The sequence below is a fragment of the Triturus cristatus genome, chromosome 4_1 (assembly GCF_964204655.1).
Source record: "Triturus cristatus chromosome 4_1, aTriCri1.1, whole genome shotgun sequence".
Lineage (NCBI taxonomy): Eukaryota > Metazoa > Chordata > Amphibia > Caudata > Salamandridae > Triturus > Triturus cristatus.
The window spans coordinates 989149133-989171488 of record NC_140585.1 but is presented as its reverse complement, the minus strand read 5'-3'; the positions used below and the strand labels follow the sequence as shown (position 1 = coordinate 989171488).

General features: G+C 41.9%; 1 protein-coding gene across 4 annotated transcripts in view; it reads right to left on the bottom strand.

Moving 5' to 3' along the window:
- The window catches only part of KITLG (KIT ligand), a 130774-nt gene that overhangs the window by 89823 nt on the left and 18595 nt on the right, over positions 1–22356 (bottom strand). For 3 of the 4 annotated variants that reach the window (XM_085653906.1, XM_085653908.1, XM_085653907.1), the window contains exon 2: positions 8427–8494. The exons of the other annotated variant lie outside the window; for it this stretch is intronic. In XM_085653906.1, the coding sequence (XP_085510032.1) occupies positions 8427–8429 (3 nt within the window). In that variant the 5' untranslated portion in view covers positions 8430–8494. The remainder of the gene's footprint in view (positions 1–8426; positions 8495–22356) is intronic. 4 annotated transcript variants of the gene reach the window in all.

The following is a 22356-nucleotide window of genomic DNA, read 5'->3' as shown; positions in this document are numbered from 1 at the left end:
TGCTTCTTACGATACTGGTCAAAGGAAAACAAATGTGCATAATTCATTCCAAATGGCTTTCTTTTTCTGGTTTCATGCACATTCCTTTCAGCTACAACCACAATTTATTATTTGGCAATGCAGACAAATTATTTGCAAATCGCAGCATTCCCCAATTGCTTGCCCGCTTGACTCTTTGTCCAAAGAAGGTGGTAAGCCATTTGTAAATGGGAAAGCATCACAACGGGCCCTACTCCGCTGAGAATTTAGAAAACAAAACAAGCAAAAAACCTAAACCTATTTTTAGTGTGCAGTCAGTAGTCCCACAGACCACTGCCTGCTCTTTAAAATGAAAGAGGTTATACACAGACAATCTTCTTCAGAAAAGTGCTTAGTATTACTTTAAAGCATGGCTTCACCGTGTTTAAATCCCTGATCTATTACCAACATGCAGGGCTTTATGTAGATACCAAAGGGGGTATCTAAAGAGGAGTCTTCTCTTTAGAAAGGGTATCGCTTACGGCCTATAGGGTGTCAACTGACGGGCATTTTTGTGCAAGATTATTAAAAAACATGTAAAAAAATAAAACAGGAAATCTATTGCGGGTATAGATTATCGTAACTTTTTACATGAATTGTTCAGAAATCGAACAGTGATATTTGCCAGTATAGATAACGACAGGTATAGAGCCCGACAGGGACCTAATGTAACATCCCTTTTTAATTACTAACAAGCTTGAGAACCAGAACAACCCGCTCCACTCAAATCGATGCCAATATATAGATAAGCCGTTTACCAATGAACCCTCTGTACACCCTGCGCAAACGCAAGCAAGCAATGCTATATTAAGCTTGCCAATAAGTGAATTCAGCCCAGGCCAGGCTAGAGGGCAATCAAGCAGTGCCCAATGGGCCGGTTTGACAGATCAGTGTCTGGGCTGTTTTTGGTTTTTTTGCAGTTTGTGGACCTGTTTTATGGCCTTGTAGGCTGGTTTTACCATCGATTTCCAGGCCCGGCTCCAGGAATTTTTATTTGGGTGGGCCAAGGGTGCATTCGGGTGAGCCACTGCGGCAGTCGCGACTCGTGGGAGGGGGTGGGGGAGAGGAGTGGTTGGTTGGGCAGGGGGGGGGGGGGGGGGGGGGTCGAGCGGGGGAGTTTAATTTAATTCATTTAAAAAATAAAAAAAAACACAGGAACAAAGCAGGCAGCTAGGCTCCCTCCCCTAAGCCAATCACAACGCTGCAAGCAGCACTGTGATTGGACAGGACGCAGCCCAGCCAGGGGCTTTTGTGGCTCAGTCTTTGCGCACTCAGGAGTGGGCACACCACTCCTCCCCTGCCCTGCTCACATGTACAAACGCTATTGTGCAAGACAGTATTAGGAAGCGGCGTCTCTTCCTAATAGCGAGCCGCATTTGTAATGTATCATTGTTTTGCACCTGCAATTAAAGTCGCAAAACACTTGCAGTTTACCACCTACTTCAAATAGGTGGTAAGTCACTCGGAAAGAGGAAGGGTTCACCAGGGGACCCCTTCCCGCAACCCCTTCCCCCTTTGTGAAAGGATGTGAAAATATTTTTAAAGAGCAGGCAATGGTCTCACGGAACGCTGCCTACTCTTAAAAAATGTTTACGTTTTTCTTTTTGAAATGCATCCCGTGTAAGGTCCCTTTGATGGCAATAGGAGGTTCCTGAAGTGAGAGTATTAGGCAAGTAACACTACTCAGCCTCCCTCATTGGCAGCCTTCAGAGAGAATCTCTTCATTACTAGCTCCACCCGACCCAGGACTCTGCAGCACACACCCTTCCAGGCCTGATTATCCATTTTCTACCATCCATCTCTCGTGCACCTTATCTCACAGCTGACCTTGTGCCCCAGCCCCATATCAGCCACCATCTGGCTCCTTTTTGATCATTCCCGGTAAAAAACATTATTAAAATCCCCCTCAAACTTAAAACATTAAATATAACAGTAAATATAATTAGCACACACTTTAAAATATGTTCCACAGTGGTCCTAATGACCCGACTGATAATTAAATAAACAAAAACAGAAAGGCCATGACAGGGCCGGCTTTAACGCTGGTGTGAAAGTCTTTTTTGGCGCCCCACCGCTGACCTCTCTCAATTTCTTTACTACCTCCCTCCAACAATGCCCTTCATCCCTCCGAAGGCCCTCCCCCTCATGACCTCCTCCTCGGATGCCCTCACTGCCACCCTCCACCACTGCCCCTCATCTCTGCGTAGCCCCACATGACCTCCTCGGACTACCTCACTGCCACCCTCCAAGAGTGCCCCTCATCTCTCCATAGACTCTCCCCCTGTTCACCTCCTCTTCGGATGCCCTCATTGCCACCCTCCAACAGTGCCCATCATCTCTCCACAGCCCTGATCTCATATGCATTTAATTTATTGTATAGCGCAACTCATAGTGTAGGGTTTCACAGTACGGAGACCATGAATAATACAAGTATGTAATTCAGCCTATAGGGAATGTTACATAAGCCAATGAGGATTACCAGGTGTAGGAATCAGGTCATCCATACTGGTGGGCTGTATGTTTTAACAGGGTTAGGTCTGAAGAAGCACAAACAGAATTCAAAGCATACCCAGTGGTTTGGGGGTTGGCTTTGCTGATTAAAATGTACATCTGCCCAAACAAACCCTTTATAGCAACATTAGATCATTGAAAGACAGGGGAAATTCTAACTATATAGCAACACAAACAAAAAAGTTATAATTATGCCAGTCAGGTTTGTATGCAGCTCTTTGGTGACAGTTCATAGGGCACTGCCCTATGTTAGGACTGTAACTTCTGATCTGCAAGTAACACAAGGATCTCTGTAAATAAGGCAGTAACCCACTGCGCTATCCACATAAAATACAGTTTATCTGCATTTCAAAACTACAAACAAACAAAAGATCGCTCTCCAGCAGGATCATTAATCACCAGAGTTATCTGGACATTTTAGTAGTTGTCTTGCATTTGTGGCAGAGCCAGTTATGAAAATGATGCAAACGATTTAAATTAAATATACACGGCATACACGAAGTATGTGTCTTGCTGGGCCCTCACAGAATTTAAAAATATTAATCAATAACCACATATTCTCGAAGCATACATAAAGTATGTATCTTGCTGGGCCTTTGCAGATAAAATAAAAAACGGAATAGCCACACATTCTCTCACCTGCTCCGATGGACGCGCAAAGGTCACCTGGTGCCAAAGAAAGGATCTGTCCCCTTCGTTATGTCCCTATTCTACCTGCACGAGGCGGCGGGGGCACAGCCCACCTTCCTAAAAGAAGATGTGTGATTGGGCCTGGGCTCTCTCACAGGCACCCCCAATCACTCAACTCATAGAAGAAAAATTACGTTCAGAGGAACGTTTTAAATTATAGTGCCGATTTTCTGTTGGCCATGATGCTGCTGTGAGGGCCAAGGTCCATGTTTGGGTGGGCCAGGCTCATGTTAGCGGCCCACCCGCTAGAACCGGGCCTGTCGATTTCCTAGATTTTACCACAAGTAATACCTGCAGTAAAGACAAATGAATGCAGGCTCCCACACCATGCAAAAGGCCCATAGAGCGCAGTCTTTACAAGATCAGAACTGGCCTAATTTGCAAACGTGCGCCCTTCTTTTAGCCATCAGATTCTCTAATTTGCACAGGCCGACCCTGAGTCCATGCTATTTTTAAGCCTTCTTCTCCTACATTTCATACCAGAAATAATTCAGAGTAGCGGTTTCATTCTGTGAAACTGGTTTTTACTTTCAGGAAATAAAAAGATCGATGTTGCAGCAAAAACATTTTAAACTGTCCGAGGAGTTTTTTCAGCAAACATTCCAAAGAAACCGTGCGCGCGAAGGCACGGCAGGCTGGTCGTGTGTCCCCACACGCTGACAAACGCTGAAGTGTGCTTGCAGAGCGAAGGACTCGTTTGCTATGTGCCGGGTTGACTGTGCGATAGCATCAAGCACTAATGACAGGCATGCTAATGGACTGTGTTACGTCAAGAATGCGGCCCCTCCTTGGCCCCCATGCGGGTATATTCTGTGTACGTGTGTGCTCGTGGCTGAGTGTGCGAGTATGAATGCGGAGGTTCTCGAAACCTACTGCTTCTTCCTTTCTGTGGCGACGTAGGCGTTCTGCCTTGCCATCAGATGGAAAGAGAGCTGGAGTCTCGGCGATCTGATAAAGGCAAAGGTCTCGCTCTCAAACGCAGAGCCCCACCCCAGGCGACAGTCAGAGCAAGGATCAGATATCGGCTTCCAAAGGCAAAAAAAAAAAAAAAAAAAATGCGCCATACCAGTGTTTAACTATCTGTAAAGACCACATTTTTCAATTGAAGGGTTGATTTTAGTAATTCTCCTGTAGAAATGATCAGCATTATTCAATTACACCCGAAACTTTTTGTAAATGCCAGTCTAGCATCAGTGCGCTCTGCCACTTCCTAGACATATACAGAACGGCTGACAGACTTGGTCACCACTGCTGTTAACGTCCATACGCGAGGAGCGGCTCGAAGATTTTTTTAATTCAATTCTGGACTTTTAGTCCTAGGTTTTATAATGAAAAACGAGAGTACAGGTTCCAGAATTCTGTAAAAATAAAAAATAAAAAAAGTTTGACTGGAGCAGGTAGGTCACAAATGGATTTGGGAAACTTGTTAGGGCCATGTCGCAGATTTTGACCAATATCACCGGTACGGATTTGCCTAGATCTATCAAAAGGTCCTTGGCTTTACTAGGACAAAATTCAGATTTGTATATCTATTCAGAAGCAATACAGCACACATGGTTAGTAAGTGGCTAAGGGCAAGGCTCAATTAATGCATAACATAAATTTGCTCAAAATAGTTTTATTTTGAATTTAGATTTTTCTCCCAATCCTTGTTTAAGACAATAGCCTGCAAAATAAATAACATTAAAATAAAAGCACTAACCCAAGTCGAGGTCATCCCATAGAGATTATAACTTCTATGGACTACTCTTACACAGTACAAAAGTAAGGCAATCATACCGGGAGATCAGTTAAACAGATAATATGAAGGCAAAGCACTTGATGCCTAGGTGTAGTAACAAACTAACAGTGCAACACTGGTCCTCACACACATCGAAACACTACCCATGTAGGCCACCCTATAGACACACACTCTTCCAACTATAGTACTCTGAGCAAGTAGCATGCTAGGCAGCCACAAATTCACTTTCGCCCTTCGTCAGGGGAATTGCCTGCTTTATAAATTAAACTAGCGTAAATGCTACCAAACCAGAGATGTTGTGACCCAAAGGTCATAACATAAGGTAGGACTTGAAAGAACATGCAATTTATCTCCACTGCATAAAAAAAAAAAATCTACGTGTGATGCTCATCCTAACACCCTACAGAAATAAGATAACTAGAGAAGGTTCAGAGTATTGTTCACAACATCCGACGAGTATTAAGAAGCCTGAAGCAAGAAATTAGCCCTCAGTCAAACCGAAGAGACAAATCCTATGGACATTCCAAGAATGTGCTGGATAAATGGACCCAATTTCATGAGACCACGGGTCACAAAGCCAAAACAGGTTGGATTTCCACATGTTGAATTGGAGCCAACCTACATAACCGTGTCTTAGCAGGGACAAGAGAGGTGCTAAACAAGTCAGATTATTTATACATATCCAACAGGTTACATTCTTAGACCATTTCCCAGTACCCTCCTCTCATCATCATTTCATGAGCAACCTCCATTGGTCACTCCACTCTGAACACAACCAGTCTTGTCCACAGCAGACGAGTGACTGCCACACTAGACTTGTTTCTCCAAGATGCTCCAGGTGACAGTTTTCAACCAAAGAATTGTAACAGACCAAGTTAATCTACACAGCCATTAACACCACCCTTCCACCAGAGAACTCCTTCCCTTAATATGGCTTCCCAAGACACAGTCTCTTTAGAGAACATCCTTCAATTTAAAGGCCTCTAACACTACCACACAACTACCTGCACATCACTGTTGGACAGTGACAATAAATCAACTTTGAGCAGCCACTTGAAAGTAGAAAAACATCTTCATTGCTGCTCATCAGGCTTCTATTTCTCAAAGACCACTGCATTAGTCTGCCTAGATTGTCCCTACACTTCGATAAATGAGGGGATGGGGCCCTAGTTTGTTCCCCATAAAACTTTTAAAAACTTCGATTTATAAAATACAACATTAAACATGTGCAATTATTGAACACTTCATATACAAGCCCTAAAGTGAAGTACATGCTGAAGAACATTTAAACTTGATAATCTAAATAAAGCATGAAATCCTCATGCTTACAGAGGACAATGGAAAATTGAAAGCGAAGTGTGAATAGATACCACAATGATGTATACAAGAGACATCCGTAGTTAAACACACATAATACAAAATAGTAAATTGTAAGTGCAAATTTGTTCAATCAATGAATAAGTAATGGCTGAATTAAGATGTTATATTTGGACCATGAGAAATATTGATACTGCAGCACTAAGATACAACACAGACATTCCAGCCCTCCCCCACCCCGGCAAAAGCCTGTAATTTTCTTCTGGACACATAATGCATAAATGCTACCATATCCGATAAACCCAATGCCATGTCTACATCATTTTTTCTGTTTACTCATGCAAAATGATCCATCAAAACAAGAGGCTATGTATTATTTTTAATAACCTTTAAATCTACCAACTACTGATATTGGTCTAAAGAGGTTTTAATTTACATATTTAGTACAAGTAGATTCAGATCTGCTGACCATCCATTCTTTAGAGAAGACTGGCCTAAGGCAACGCACTCTACACCGGGATCAACAAGAACCTCACCGCAAACTCCAAAACATGCAGAATGCCGCCGCCAGGCTAGTCCTCAACCTACCGTGCCACTGCATCATCAGCCAACACCTACAGACACTACACTGCCTCCACATGGAGAAGAATCGCTTTCAAGCTGCTCACCCACAAGGCCCTCCACAACACCGGACCGGCCTACATGAACCACCGCCTCTCGTTCCACGCACAACAAAGATCCCGCCACTCAGCCCAGCTCTCCCTTGTAACAGTACCACGCATCAGGAAGACCAGAACAGGATGCTCCTTCTCCCTCCTCAAGGCCATGGCATGGAACTCCGCACCCCACCCCGACAAGACACCTACACTCCCCAAGTTTTTGAAGGACCTCAAGACCTGGTTCTTCGACGAAATTCCGGAATCATCCAGGAGCTGCACACCTCTCCCCCCCCAGCACCTGGAGACCCATTCGGGTGAGTAGTTGCGCTTTACCAACCCCTGATTGATGTAGAGCATTGGACAGTGCTGGCAAATTTTACCCATATATTTTTCTATAGAATTTCCTATAATTCTCTCACCATTCCTAAATCAGTACATTTCATCAACTGCAATGAAAAAACAATAATGTTGTTTAGAACAAACTGATATAGGGACAAAACTGCTCCAATTATCAAAACATATGCGTTAATTCAATAATTACCTATATGATGGAGTAGCCCAGAATGTATTATTATTTTGAACATTAATCATTGTTCAACTAGAGATGCATTTGTTCTAAATGCATGTTTCTCTAGTTTTTTGTAATCATTGTTCACATTATTAGATATGCCCATACTAATTCCTGGCTGCGTATAGATGGTTAAAAACACATTTAAACAAATACTGCAGGTCAGGATCTTTTCATACATAGTGCATTAGACAACTGGACAGGACTAGATTTTCAAACGTTGCATTAATACAAGGTTTATTCCGAAAAAAAGTTACTCCTATAAATCACTTTGTTAATTAATGTCAAGTACAAAGTTCCTTGGGGTCGACTCATTTAGTTTAACGGTTCCTTTTTATTAAACCAATTCTCCTTCCTCAACATTGGAAGTTCTCATTTGAAAGGGGACATTTAGAGTCCAGAGAGTAGCTCACTGGCCCATCTGGTCAGTAGAGGCTATGTTAAGGGTCATCCCCTAGGTGATTAAAATCATGTAATGGTAAAGTAATAAAAAAATTAAAAAAATAATCTGTAGTTAACTACCTTAAATTACTAGTTTGATACAACAGTAATTCATTTCTTGCCAATTTAAGCATTCGGTGGCTTAAACACTCCTCCTCACATCTTGGTGGTATCCCAAAGAATATGTTTTGAAAAGTTTGAACCTCATTTCATAGTAATGAAGGACAGTATTGGGAGTATAAAATAAATCCGTTCAGACTCTCGAAATCTATCAAAACACAAAGTTCTACTTAACTAGTTTTAGTTTACTCGATAGTTTAATTGACACTGGACCATTATAATATCGTTAAATTGCACCACATCTCCATAGAAAAGGGGAATAATTCACCCAAAACTGTCCTAAACTACACACATCTAATGTTAAAGGTCATGGAAATTTAGTCATTCCGGGCAAAAAAAGGGTATTTAAATAGTCACTAACCATTCTGTATCATGGTGTCCCTGAATTCAATTTTCCAAACTTGGGTTGTCTGCATACTTAAACCACACCTTAAAAGAAAAACAAAAGAAAAAAAAAAAGAAGGTCATAAATAGTGCTAGTAAAATTCCATATGTTATTGCAAGCACTAAACATTTGCATGGTTCAATGAATCTTCATTTTTGCCATACAACAATCTGTATTCTATGTGAGTATTGCAAGAGGAGTGGTAAATGCTGATCTGGAGTGGTAAATGATGATCTGGACAAGTGCACAATGCAATAAAATGCATTGAAATAAACGAATGTTCATGCAAAGCAATAGGACCAAAGGGGCCCATATTACATATAGGGCTCACTGTCCATGTTTGCGCCACAGTGCGCCTTTCAGCAGATGCACCAGGATCAAAAAAACTGTGTACTATTGCAACAAATGCACTGCCATCAGGGTAGTCTAACGCACACTGCTGGATTGCACTGCATTCAGTGGAATAAAAAGTGGCTGCTTCAAAGCCACTCCGTATTGCTCTGTGCGCAGGGCAACCCACCTGCACTTTAACAAGGAGTTAGACATCCCCCTGCAGGCGGGTACATTGAGTGTCTGGACCCGCCTGTAGGATGATTTCTAGGGGGGTAGGGGAGGTGGTCCACGATACCCCCTTCTCCCTACTCCAGTGGGCTGCTCCGCCAACTTTGTGGTGCGCTCTCACTGTGCCTTCTCAGGGCACGTTTGCCTCTATGCCCAGATCTGGAATGTGGCACAGCCACAGAGGGAAAAGGATTCCCTCATTTGATTAATTAGGGAACTCCCTTTGAAGATAGCGCGGAGTACAAGTGTGCCAGCTTATCAATATTACAGAAAGGGCCACACAAACACACCTGCAGCTCCTTTTTTAATACCATAGTGCTCCAGGTGTGCAAAGAGCAGGTGCACACACCCATTGAGCTCCTGCAGCACTATCTATAATATGGCCCCTGGTGAGTGAAAAAAAAGGAGGAAGCCATTATAGAATGCAGTGGAGAAAGATGCCATTTTTGCCACCTCACACATTTGTCAACTAACTGCCAGAAAGCATTGAACTATGCACTGCGTACTTGAATACTGCACTACACCATTAAGATCGGCTGCTGAAAGTTCTCCCCAATTCATGAAATGTGCAGTCTACTTTGCAGGAAAAATTGTGCTCACAGAACGGATATACCGCATTTTTTTTCTTTTTTTTTCTAGGTACAGCTAGGCAGATTTGTTGAAGTTTGCGCTTGTCACACAATTATTGCTACACTCTAAAGCAGAGCAAACGGGTATAATTTTGAGAAGTGGAAAAATGAGCTTTCGGCACCAAAACAAAAAAATAGAAAAATCTCAAGTGTACAGGGCAGATAAAAAACGTTCACATAATCATTCACGTGAAACCAAGGAGACAGTTGGAATGGACGTATTCAATGTGCTTTGATAAAATAAAACATTCCAGCCTTTAGAAAAGATTAGCTTCAAATTTGCTCCAATTTCAACATCCATTATAGTATTCTCAGGTGAATTTCATAATCAATTCATCTGTTTAATGTCAACTTTGAGTATAGATGGTGGAAAAGGATGAAATATACTGTGAAGAAACTGAAAAGCAAATCAAATGTGTTAAACACAAAGGAGCCCGAGGATTGGGGGACTGCTACAGAAATGACACTGAAGGCATAGCGCCGACTTTGCATGCAAACTATGCACTACCAGTCAAAATCTAGTTGATCTTGGTTCAAAATGTTTAACACAAAAGAATAAAATTCCTTTCAGAAAACTGGCACTTGTGTGTAGTGGTTAATTTCACTAAATCGATCATAAGATACACTGATTTATTAGGTTACCGATACTGATCTCTTTACCCTACTCCTTTGTGGTGTTTGTATCAGAGGACCCTCTTCAATTACTCAGCAGGCTATTTCCTAATAGTGAACTTTACATACATATTTTATTTATCCCTGGACACACCCTGGAGCAAAATCACAACTTTATTGCAATGGCCAATATTTATAGTCCCCAGTGTGACATTTCTGGACATTCTATCAACTCCAAGCCCATGTCAGAATTTGGGTTCAGAATTCCCCTAAATTCCACATCAGAGGACGCACAGATTCGATATCAAAACTCAAACAGGGTTAATACCGCATTGAAACAGAAAAAGTTGAATAAATATTTTAGCCAGGGAGAACATACAAATGATACCACCAACAGTCACATCTATGAGAAATGAGGCTCGTCATGGAAGAGGTGGAAGATCAGAGATGGATTGAAGGTAAAGACGTGTATTGAGATTTGGCTTCAGCATCATGCAGTTTGTCACTTTAGACATCTTCATGGGAAGGTGGGACCCCCAACAGGTTTACAACTGTGGAATGTATGGGTGTGAAGGGGGTGGGGGGGGGGGAGGAGTTAAATTGGTGGCAGAGAAATGATCCCTTAAATGTTCTGAACTCTGACAGGGTCCAATGTGTCAAGGAAACCTTTATCACCACTCACTCTGCACAAGAACTGACGCGGATGGCGAGAGTCAGATCTCCACCAGGGGCTTCTGTTAACTACTTTACAGTTTAAAAGTGTCCAGAATATATAAGCCTAGACATGTTCAAAAAGCCTCGTTTGGCACCGGTGAAACAGGTTAATTTCTGCAAAAGGCTACCAAGCAATAGTTATTAATACGTACTGGTCTAGGTTAATGGATAGAAATGTTTGTGATCTGTTTTAATGTCTTAGTGCCAAGCTTGAGTGACTTATCCAGGCTTTGCAAATAGACAAGTGCACAGTTAATGCTGGGATACAATTGGGACAATCAGGTTATATTTACACATTCATGCAATTTCTCACAAATGCCCTCCCAAGGTTCCCCAGACATTCTATTTTAATTTGATATAAGGCTACTATTGACTTCATGGGATTGGCTCTTACCAGGATAACTAGAGAGATCCGGTTAAACCAGAAAACAAAAACAGGGTATTTCAAACTAAGTACAGTAACAGCAGAGAGAGGCAAGCTTAATCTAAACTAAGCCTTTGTCTGCCGTTGGAACCTTGGAAAACATATCGCATTAAGGAATCTTTTCACAATAACTTCTAAAATGACACTTCCCTTTTGCAGTGAACAGGTACTAAACTTTATAAACATTGTTCACCCCCTTAATGAAACAACTGCTCGCAGGGTACCTCCTGCTCCATCTCATTTTCCGTACCATAGCAAAAACGCTATAAAAAGGTGTCAGAGACAACTCCAGGAATGTAGAACATCAAACTTTACAATTAATATTCAGGTTCCAGATTGTCAATACGCAAAGAGATGCCACAGACGACCATTAGAGTCCCTTGTCTTCATTCATGGGAACCACCATGTTCTCTCAAAATTTCTCAATCTGCATAGAGAGTCAGGGCAGTCTGCAATGTATAAAGTCGTTTAGTAACGATCTCCCGCACTTACTGCCCTAGTGTAGATCAAATTGCACCCTTATACACCATAACCCAACGAATCAGAAGGAGTTTGAGCTCCAATCCTAACATTTATGTCTCCTAACAGTGATTGAACAGTACCATGAGCTATTCTGAAGAGGTTTATGGTATACACAAATATGATCTTAGGATAATAATCAAAATATATCTGGAACTCTATTGGTATGGATTGAAAGAATATTGCTTCTTCCGTAATCATTCCAACACAAAGACATTAAATTGGATGATTTGATTCAAACCAAGGTTTCTTCCCACACTAAATTCCGTGATAAACAGTAATGTTCATCTGAATGTGAAATCTGCTCCTACACACCACGGGTGGAGCGGACAAGATATTTACATATGTTTCAAGCAGGCTGTTGCTACAATCTAAATAGACCCCCAAAAAAGGAAAAACAAAAAAGGAATGAATCCAATGGACAAAGCAAAATAAAGTACAAAGCCAAGAATCCAGAACTCAACACGAAAAAGTAAACATAATTTGCATCTTATAAAACCTCAATGGGCTCTTTGTAGATACATAGCTTACAACTCCATGCTTTCAATACACAGCCCTAGGGAATAAGTGTCCCTGGTGCACACAGATGTTAACTCCCAGGGTATAACCTACCCAGCAACCTCTGTAAGGACTATACCCTGATAATCCAGCAAGTATATAACAAATACACCAGAAGCACGTTATTAGGTCCTTGCCATTTTAAGACATCATAAACAGCATAACTAAGCGACCAAGCTACAGCCAACCCTGAACATCTACTTTATCCAATTGTAGTGATCAACTGTACAGGTATTTCTTTTCTGACAAGGTGACCTGAAGTAGCTTATGTTTTCTAAAGAGTATAACATAAAAGCTGTTCACAATGGACAATGCATGTCATACATAATTGGAGTACAGCAAGGCAAAAGACTGTCATAAGCAGAACATTTTGCTTCAGCAAAGTAGGCTAATTATGCAGACAATGTGCCGAGCCATGTCTTAGTTAAACACAGCAGGTCAAATTGACACCATAGGCCCTGTTGGGCCATGAAAATGTCAAGGACAGCCACGAAAATTCCACCCCTGAAAACTAAAGGGATTTGGTTGGTTTGAAGGGGGGGTGGGGAGGGGCAGTCATCAAGAGATTGCAGAGGTGGTCGGGCAGGTGAAGGACTGCTATCAAGCAGCAGTTCTTTCACTGCTATTATACATTTACCCACTGCTCACAAAAATTTAAAAGTAAAATTGCCAAATAGATCTTGTGGTCCTCACTACTATGCATGGAAAGTATTGAGGAAAGCGAGTGTGGTCACCTGGTAAACCCATAGTTCAAAGGAAAAACCAGTAGCGCATCCAGATTAGGAGATTTTGAGTAGAGATTTTGAGAAATAACAAGAGGAGCAATTCAATATGGTGTAGAAGATGCCTCTTTACACGCCATATTGGATCGCACTAAGCTGCCATGCATAATAGCGAGGACCATGTGATCCATCAACCGACGACTTTCTGGCCAGGAGCCATCTCTTCCTATGCCCTTACGTCCATTTTGAGCTAAGTGTTATTTAGATTACCTTGTTATATTGTATTCGGGCTTATATAGTTTCTGATAATGGTGATCCTACATTCTTCATGGATGGAAGCGCCGTCTACCCTAAAACACTGACAATTTTGTATATGACCTATGGGTGTAGTAGTGTTTTGTCCTATGAACAAGTGACTGCCACACTGTACATTATTATTGTCACTTGTTTTTTTGTCCCCAGTTTCCTTGTTTTTAACACTTGAGGATAACCCCGGCGGCGGCGATTTTCCTTTTTTAAACTAGGATTATTAAAAATAAATGCTGTTTATATATTAATTGTAATTATTCCTGGGGGATTATTTGTTTTGCTCCCAGAGTATTGTTCCTCTATTTTTCCCTTCAGGACAGTTGCACTGGAATCGGTCAATTGGTCCCTCTTGATCTTTGGGTACCTTTGTGTTTAACTGCAGAAAAAAAAACTGTGGCTTCTTCCTGACAGCAAGAAAACAGAGTCCGAGTAAAAAACCACAAGATTCATCATTGATTTTTTGTCAAATATTCCAAAACCCAAATCAAAGAGATCCCAAGGGGCAAAACTGATTCTGCTTACCCATTAAGGAAACAATAGACACATATTTTTAAAACAAGCAAGTCCTTGTTACGATTCGGTCTTCTGGCATCATGTAGAAATGGTCGAGCTCCACACATTTTATTCATTGGGAAGAGTGCAGCACCATCGGATGGTAAGCAGCCAGGAAAATAATTACTCCATAAAGCCACTTAGGAGTTACAGTTCCCAGTACAAAACATCGTTGAGAGGTAGGATGCTCCATCAAGGGGCCAGAATGGAAAGAATACTTGAGGCATCCATAAGATAAATGCAATTTCTTTGGAAGGCCCAGTTCGAAATACTTTGTCGGATGAGATGTGTCAGTCACTTTCTCCACTTGGCATGCCCAGGGATCAGCTATAATCCAATATATCAAACATTCACCCATGAATATGTTAAAAATGACTGCCCATTCGCAACACAAGGGCATGAACGATAGTGTTAACATCCAATAGGAAACACATATTTTCATTAACAGGAAAGGGTGGATACATTAAGGAGTGTTCAACACTGTGGGTTATATCTGCCATCACAGATCCAGACTGCCCAATAAATAAATGAAAAAAAAGTAAATAAAGTGAAACCCTCCGGTCATCTACTCAGGATAACCGAATCTAGGATCATGCAGGAGGTTTGTCTAGAAGAATCCATGTGCATCATAAATAGAGAGGCACAATGCAGAAGACCTAAAGGTTTTGCATAATCCAATACCAGTAGTGTGCCCAGAAATCATCATGATTACCTCAGTAATAATGATACAGCTCAATTCACAAAGAAAAATGCAATCCTAAACAGAGGTTTCAGCCAAATTTACTATTTCTAGGCTTGCCAGTAGTCCAGAAAGTAATTCCTGGTTGCCATAACGGATTATACAAGCGTGGACATCATGAGCAAATCAAAATCTGCACTTGTAAATCCAACCAATGGAGGGGGAGAGGGGGAAGAGAACGGGCATTCCAAGATGTGCTTTGGAAGTCAGGGAATATCCACAAACCTGGACGTTTGTTGTCATTCCAAAACTCCAATTCGACCCTCTCTCAATGTGGGAATCTTAAGAGATTTACCCCAGCCTAGGGCTAGAGTAACTACCCTGGGAAAGGAAATGATGACCCCTCCACCCCCACCCTCACCAATTTGTGGTGGTGCGAGGAATGACTTTCTCCATGGGAAAAATGATCTCCCATTAGAAGAAAGAAAGGAGGATTCCACAATTACTTTCCCTCTCCCCAAATCCGTGTGAACTTAGACTAGGAAAAAAACCTGCATGGCTAACAGAACGCTCTGACTCGTCACCCAACATTCCCAGTAGAGCACCTGAAAATCTACGAGTGAAGCAGCTGTCCGAGTGTACTACTGGAATACTGGGGAATTCAAATAAATAGCATATCGGCATACATAAAAACGATGGGTACAGATAGCGGACATTTTTTTCATTAACCTGACGCTTGTGTCTGGTAACAAACAGCGCAACAACACCAAAGAGGATGCCTTCTCCAAGTAATGCAGAACATTTTGAGTTAGGCTTGAAGTCTTGGATAATACTATTCGCTGCTAACAGGACTTTGCAAACCTATGTGTCTGACTTGGACCTTTCTTTATACGGGAGATGTGTCATGCATCCTAGAAGAGCTTAGGCTCACTGCAGGCTTGGAAGGGAGGACAAAGGGGTACCTAGTGGTGGGCTCAAATCTAGGACCAGTCCGTGTGGTGGGATTTCTATGAAATAAGCATGATGTCTATAGACACTTATACATTTGTCACTTTCAAAGAGCCATACTGCATTTGTGCCTGGATTTCAAAGGCTCAATCATATATCTGAAGCCAAGGCCGTCCTTCAAAAAGCACTGAAGCCCCAAATTGCTCGGGTCAGACTTCGAACACTATAGACGGTTTCTTAAACATTCAACACCCCGGGGTATTTTTTGCACACCTTCCATTAACTGAAGTCTTTTGTGATGTTTCATTGACAACAAAAGAGGTCGGTGAGATAAGCATGCTATAAAACATGCATCATCATTTTGTTGTCACTCAGGATCAACTACACGAGCAGATAAAAAAGGGAACTTTAATGGTCATTCCCCGATCAATAACACTTTACTTCTCTTGATGGCATACAAGGGTAACTTTGTTTTTTTGTAGCCATAAATTATGTGCATGGTGAATCTAATGGATTAGATACCACAAACTGAGTAAAAGAAGAATCAATGATCTTTCAAGTACAACAATCATTAGTTAGTAAAGGTCAAAGTAGTGGATTGATTTTCGAGTAAGGTGAACTGATCTAACATATTACAGGTTGTTTCAAAGTATGCTACAACTTGGGGCATTGAACCTTTGAAATATATATTGATTGTTATATACATCGTTACCAAAGCCTCATATTACAAAGGTGAGCGTCAGACATTCCCAGTATTTCAGACAACTCCAAAGTTTGTAATTTTCCCTTATCATGGTCCTTAAGGGCCAAGCACGCCATCTTTATGTAGGACTTCAAGACCTGCCTGCTCACGTCTATTAGGCTCGCTGAATGGCACCACCTTGCAATTCTATAAGCATATCTAATTGTGTTAAATGGTTGACATACAAACACACTTTACCCTCCCCAGTACAGGTAAGCGTTTCATTTTAGATGTGGAGCCACTGTGCTAGGCCTAGCAAAGCTTCGTTCTTACAGGTGCTTGTTAAAAATGCTTCTATTAAAGGATTCATTTCTGTATGGATCCTAGATTGTCCAAATCTTAAGAATGTCCCATTTACCGTTTCAGGACAGCTGTCCAAAACCAGGCTTCAGGTATTGAAAACCATTGCTTGATACTTTTTTTTACACTTGCTCGTAACTGTTGCACCCGACAGACTAGTTTATTTAAAAACTGCAAAAGTGCATTTTAGTAACCTGCCGCTGCCAAAGTAGATAATAGCTTCTTACATTTGTGTGCTCCTAGAGCTTGAACCATTGAAATTATGAGAATCCACTGCATTTTGGTGTAAAGAAATGATAAGCACGCTCCACACATAATGCAACATAGACTGAACAAGTTAGAGATTTAATGCACAAATTAGTTTATTTCCATCTCAAATGAATACAATTTCACTAGTAATCCAGCATACGGAGGATAATCCAACGTGCCGTGTAATTTAGCGTATCACCTCTAGCCTACTGCATTTTTAATTCAGGTGGTAAAGAAAAGATGATTTGGAAGTGGTTGATGGACGAAGAAAACCCATACATTTTTTTATTTTTATTTCAAATAGGTTTAATAGATTGGTTCCTTCTTGGTTATAGAAGGTTTTTTTTCCACTGTTGAAGCAAATTATTGGTTGTACCGCAGTGTTATGCAAGCAGCATTTGTTTCAAGCAGGCACTCAACATTCAGAGCTTTGCCAAACATGTTAACTTTTAAAGGTATGATGTGTTCTTCACGTGTCTTTTAGGGAAATGCTTACATAATCAATGTATATTGTGCAATACTGCTTTCTAAGCCTACTTCTTTATGGAGAAGGATGACTCCAGAATGTGTCTAGTATGAACATGTAAAGTCGGCCTGGCCTAAAAAGCAATCAGGCAGTACCTGACGGGCTTGTCTGACAGGTCAGTGAATGGGCCAGTTTTTCAGCTGTTTGTGGGCCGGTTTTATAGTCTGATGGGTTGACTTTTACTGTTGATTTCCCCAAGAATAAAACAAACATTGCCTGCAACAGGTTCAAATTCACGCCGTCTTCCATACCTTGCAAAAACGTATACAACCTGTCTAAAAGTTTAAAACTGCCCCAACTTGCAAAGCAGGACCCTTGTTTTTTTTTTTTAGGTATCTAATTACCTAATGTGGAGTAGTTTTATTTTGACAGAGCTCCTCGAATAAAAGAGGTGCTCCGTAGTAAAATAAATGTGTACAAATAGGTTTGTGTTCTGTGGAATGTGAAAATGTATGCTTTGCATAAGCTATTAACCTTCTTTTAACGGAAACACAATTAATCACAAACATTATATTCGGTGATGGGTGGAGACCAGAGAATTATACATTAAGATAGCTAATTTCTTACTCTATCATTGCTTTCTTGGTGCAGTACTATACACGTAACAAGCACTGGCAATCCAATAGGCCTTACCTAACCAAGAAGAATTGACTTTGCCAATGTCTTTTAGCTATGTTGTAAACCAGCGTGGCAGCTGTTAAGCATGGCTAAAAGTTAGTGGCGTGGAGTGTCATAGAGCAAAGTGTTGTACAATGGTGTGGAGTGGCATAGAGTGGAGTATCGTAGAGTGGCGTGGCATAGAGTATCGTAGAGTACAGTAAAGTGGCACGGAGTGGAGTGCCATAGACTGTCAGAATGGAGTAGCATAGAGTGGAGTGGTGTAGTATTCTAGAGTGGAGTATCAGAGTGGAGTGGCATTTGATGGGGTGGTAGTGTGTCAAGTGGCAGAGTGTCGTAGCGTGGCAGAAAGTCAGATAGGAGTAGGCTAGAATGGAGTGTCACAGAGTAGAGTGTCATAGAACAGCATACAGTTCTATGGAGTGGTGCACGTTATTCTATAGTGGAGTGTTGTAGAGTGGAGTAGAGTAGTCGGATAGTGGAGTGGCGTAGGGTGGCATAGAATGGAGAGGGATAGAGTGGAGTGTTGCAGAGTGGAGTACAGGGTCGTAAAGTTAAGTGGCGTGGAGTGTTAGATTGAAGTAAAGTGGCATGGAGTGTAGCAAAGTGGAGTGGCTCAGAGTGGCGCAGTGCATTGTAGAGAGTCAGCGATGTTGTATAGTAGAGTTGTGTAGGGTGTAGTGGCATAGGGTGGAATGTCAGTCATAATGGAGGGGGATAGAATGAGGTGTTGCAGAGTGGAATAGAGCATTGTAGAGTTAAGTGGTGTGACAGAGTAGAGTAAAGTGGCAGAGAAATAAAAGTAATAACCAATCTCCCTTGGACGATGGACATTTGGCCTCTGGAAGAAGGTCAGCAAGTATAACAAGATAAGAAAAAAATTAAAAGGGACTGTTTACAGAAAGCAAGCATTCATGGAAGAATACAAGGAGCAATGGTGAACAGATGATGCGCCATGTTAGGGACAAAGCCATGCTGGACACCCTAAAACAAATAAAGTCAGCAAGTAGAAAGCAAGCAAATGTGAGCCACGCCACTGGTAAGCAATGAGTGGAATGCATTCCCAGGGAAGCTTTTAGAAAGTCCAGGAAGTCTTCAGCAAACCAGACAGGTGTGTTGTCTAGAAGGCTTTCCCTTAAAAAAAAAAAAAAAAAAAAAAAAAAAAAAAAAAAAAAAAAAAAAAAAAAAAAAAAAAAGAAGGTGTTGTGATTGACATGTTAACAGCCAAGAGATATTGTAGATCGTTAACTTGGAGTAGGCAGCAAAATAAGTAGGAAATAAAAGAATTCCCATTCTTTCTTGTACAGTCTTACCCTATACAAGCAAGGAGTCTGCATATTTTTTATAGTTTTAAGCAACATTACTCTCCCCTTATTTGGTAATCATTTTGACACCTATCAACATAAAATCCTCAATATTTCTTTTTCATTTCCTCTTCATATTATCTTCACTCCTCATTACAAGAACGCCCCACCCATCACCTCACTCACTATTGAATCCAAGCACTACATCTTCGGACACCTCAAATTCCATCTGGATGACCCCACTGACACAAACTCCACTAACCTTCTGGAATGAAGGACAACATTGGCTTCACCCAGTTGATCACTGACCCCATACACAGAGCAGGACACACACTAGGCCCTATCTTCATGTTCAGTGACAGTAAAACACAGCCAATGAATCAACCACTCCTTTGTCATCTTAACCATTGCAGGACCGCCTCGCACCTCCTGCAACCCTCCTATTAACTCCTTCCAGAGCTGGACAATCGTCACACAAAACCAATGGACAGACCGCGTCAACGCCACCCAGCCCGACTCCGCATCTAACCTGAAACAGGCAGTCGAGAATTTCAACACCTGGATCAGCAATGCGGCCGACTGAGTTGCCCCCATCAAAGCAGCCACAATTCACAGCTCTCCCACACAAGCAGCTGGTACACTCTGGAACTCGGCACAATGAAACGCACGTGCAAGCAACTAGATTGAAGATGTTGCACCAGCACAGACGATAAAGACTGAGCTACCTTCAAGTCAGCCCTCAACAAATACCACCATCTCAGACATGAAAACGGATGCCCTTGCAGGCTGCCTTGAGGCTAGCACCAACCACATCAAGGAAGTCACCATTGTCCGAGTTCTCCTGCCCAGCAGTCACCAAGAACACGATCTTCCATCTCACAAGAACTCAGCAACGCTCTAGCAAATCACTTACTCAACAAGATATCTACCATCTACAGGAACTTCTACTGCCAACCCACCAAACTCCTCAGCCTCCCCATTCCTATGAAAGCCTCCCAAGACCAACATCTCACCACATGGGAACAGCTCACAAGACACCACGGCCATAGCGAACTCTGTCCACTCAGGAGAACCCATCAACACATGCTCCCAACACCTCTTCATCCATTGCCCTTTAGGCTCTTCCCCTCCTCTGATCTCTGACTCTATTCCTCAGCGCGGGGATACGCCGGTAGGCGTCACCATGCGCTCTACAAACCCCTTTATTATTATTATTATTATTGTCGTTCATGGTTTATATTGGCTTGATTCACGTGTAGATTGATTCACATGTAGTATCACTGCACTACAGGTGTGGCTTGTCGTATCTTGACTGGTGTTTACTGCAATAACTGTTCCCATAGTGATAGAAAATGTAAGCTAAGATTAGTGCCCTACCGAATTAAAAGAACACGGTCTCATGTTGCCATACCACAATTGCATGGTAAGTGCTCACATTCGAACCCTTGAATGGGACGAAGGCAAGGGTTTGTCTTACAGTTAGGTTTGTGATGTTGGTGTTTCTTTGCATCCTCTCATGGAACAAAAAGTATTATTTTGAACATTAGTTGGGGTTGATTCCGGTGTGGATGGTTGCTGTGTAGTATCATGAGTTTTTTAAATGTATTTTTGACACAGATGGTTTCTTGGTATTCCTTCTAACCTACTAAAGATAAGGATTGTGGTAACTCTACATTTCCCAATCACTGAAAATTTTAAATTGTGTGCGACAGTGACTTGGTAGCACGTGGACTACCCGCTGTCCCTTAGCTACGATTTCTTCCATACACCTATCACCTGTGTGATTTGTTCCTACACTAGGTGTCAGTGACTACCCTAGACCAGAGGGACAAATAAGGTTTCTTGGGTGAGGGGACAGCATTCCACCAGCTGGGATGGGTAGGGCTCACTATGATAGAACATAAACTATCATATGAATTAGTCTTGTTTTGCCCTCACTAGGAGCTGCAAGGTACTATCGGATTGAAAAGTCAAGGCCTGGCTCTTCGACTAAGCCCAGCAACCCACAACCTGGATACCCTCACGGGTGATAAGCTGCTCTCTACCAGTACCAATTGATTGATTAGCCCTGTATTCCTCTTCTTTTCCAGTATCATGCTTCTCTCAGTGGAGCTTCCTTTAAGCATCCTTCAGTCGCAGCATACTTTCAAAGTGTTGTGGCTTTCTATAGATAGATTTATATATGCTTTTCTGCTTGCTATTTTAATAGTACAAAAATGGCCCTCTAATTTGTAGTGTATTGTGATCTTTCAAACTTTCCACATTAGATTCCTGTACATTTTACTCAAGCTTAGAATAGTGAAGTTCCCTCAGTGCCTGGCCAAATAACTCTTGAAAACGTACCTTCCATTCTTGATAGATGTTGTTCAGATGCTGCATTTCATTGAAAATCCTCCCTTCAGGCCTAAGACCATGGCTTTCCAAGTTATGGATTGTGGATAATGAAAGTGAGCGATCAGAAATAAGCCAGCATATAAAATGTTTCTTCATCAAATGTTCATGCTCAAATATGACTGTCCAGAAGGCGTATTATACAAGTGCCCTGGGGGAGCAACGGGCGTGTGTGCCCACTTTGCGCGCCCCCAGGGTACCAAATTTGGCATTACAGAAAGGGCCGCAGAGGCTTGTGAGGCCACTTCTGCAATTCTGATAGCATATAAAGCACCAGCGCTATCGTCGGAGGGCATTGCCTCATTTGCATGATGGTGTGCCCCATGCAAGTGAGGAAATCCCTTTGCCTCTGCACCAAATTACAGACGAGAGCACAGAGGCAAAGAAGCTTTCAGGACGCGCACTGATAGTGCACCACCGCTGGTGCACTGTCAGTGTACACCATGATAGCAGCCCTTTGGAGGAGAGAAAGGGGGTCCCATGTACCCCCTCCAGACTTCTTCTTGCAGGCAGGTGCAGTCACTCACTGCACCCGCCTGCAAGGGGTTC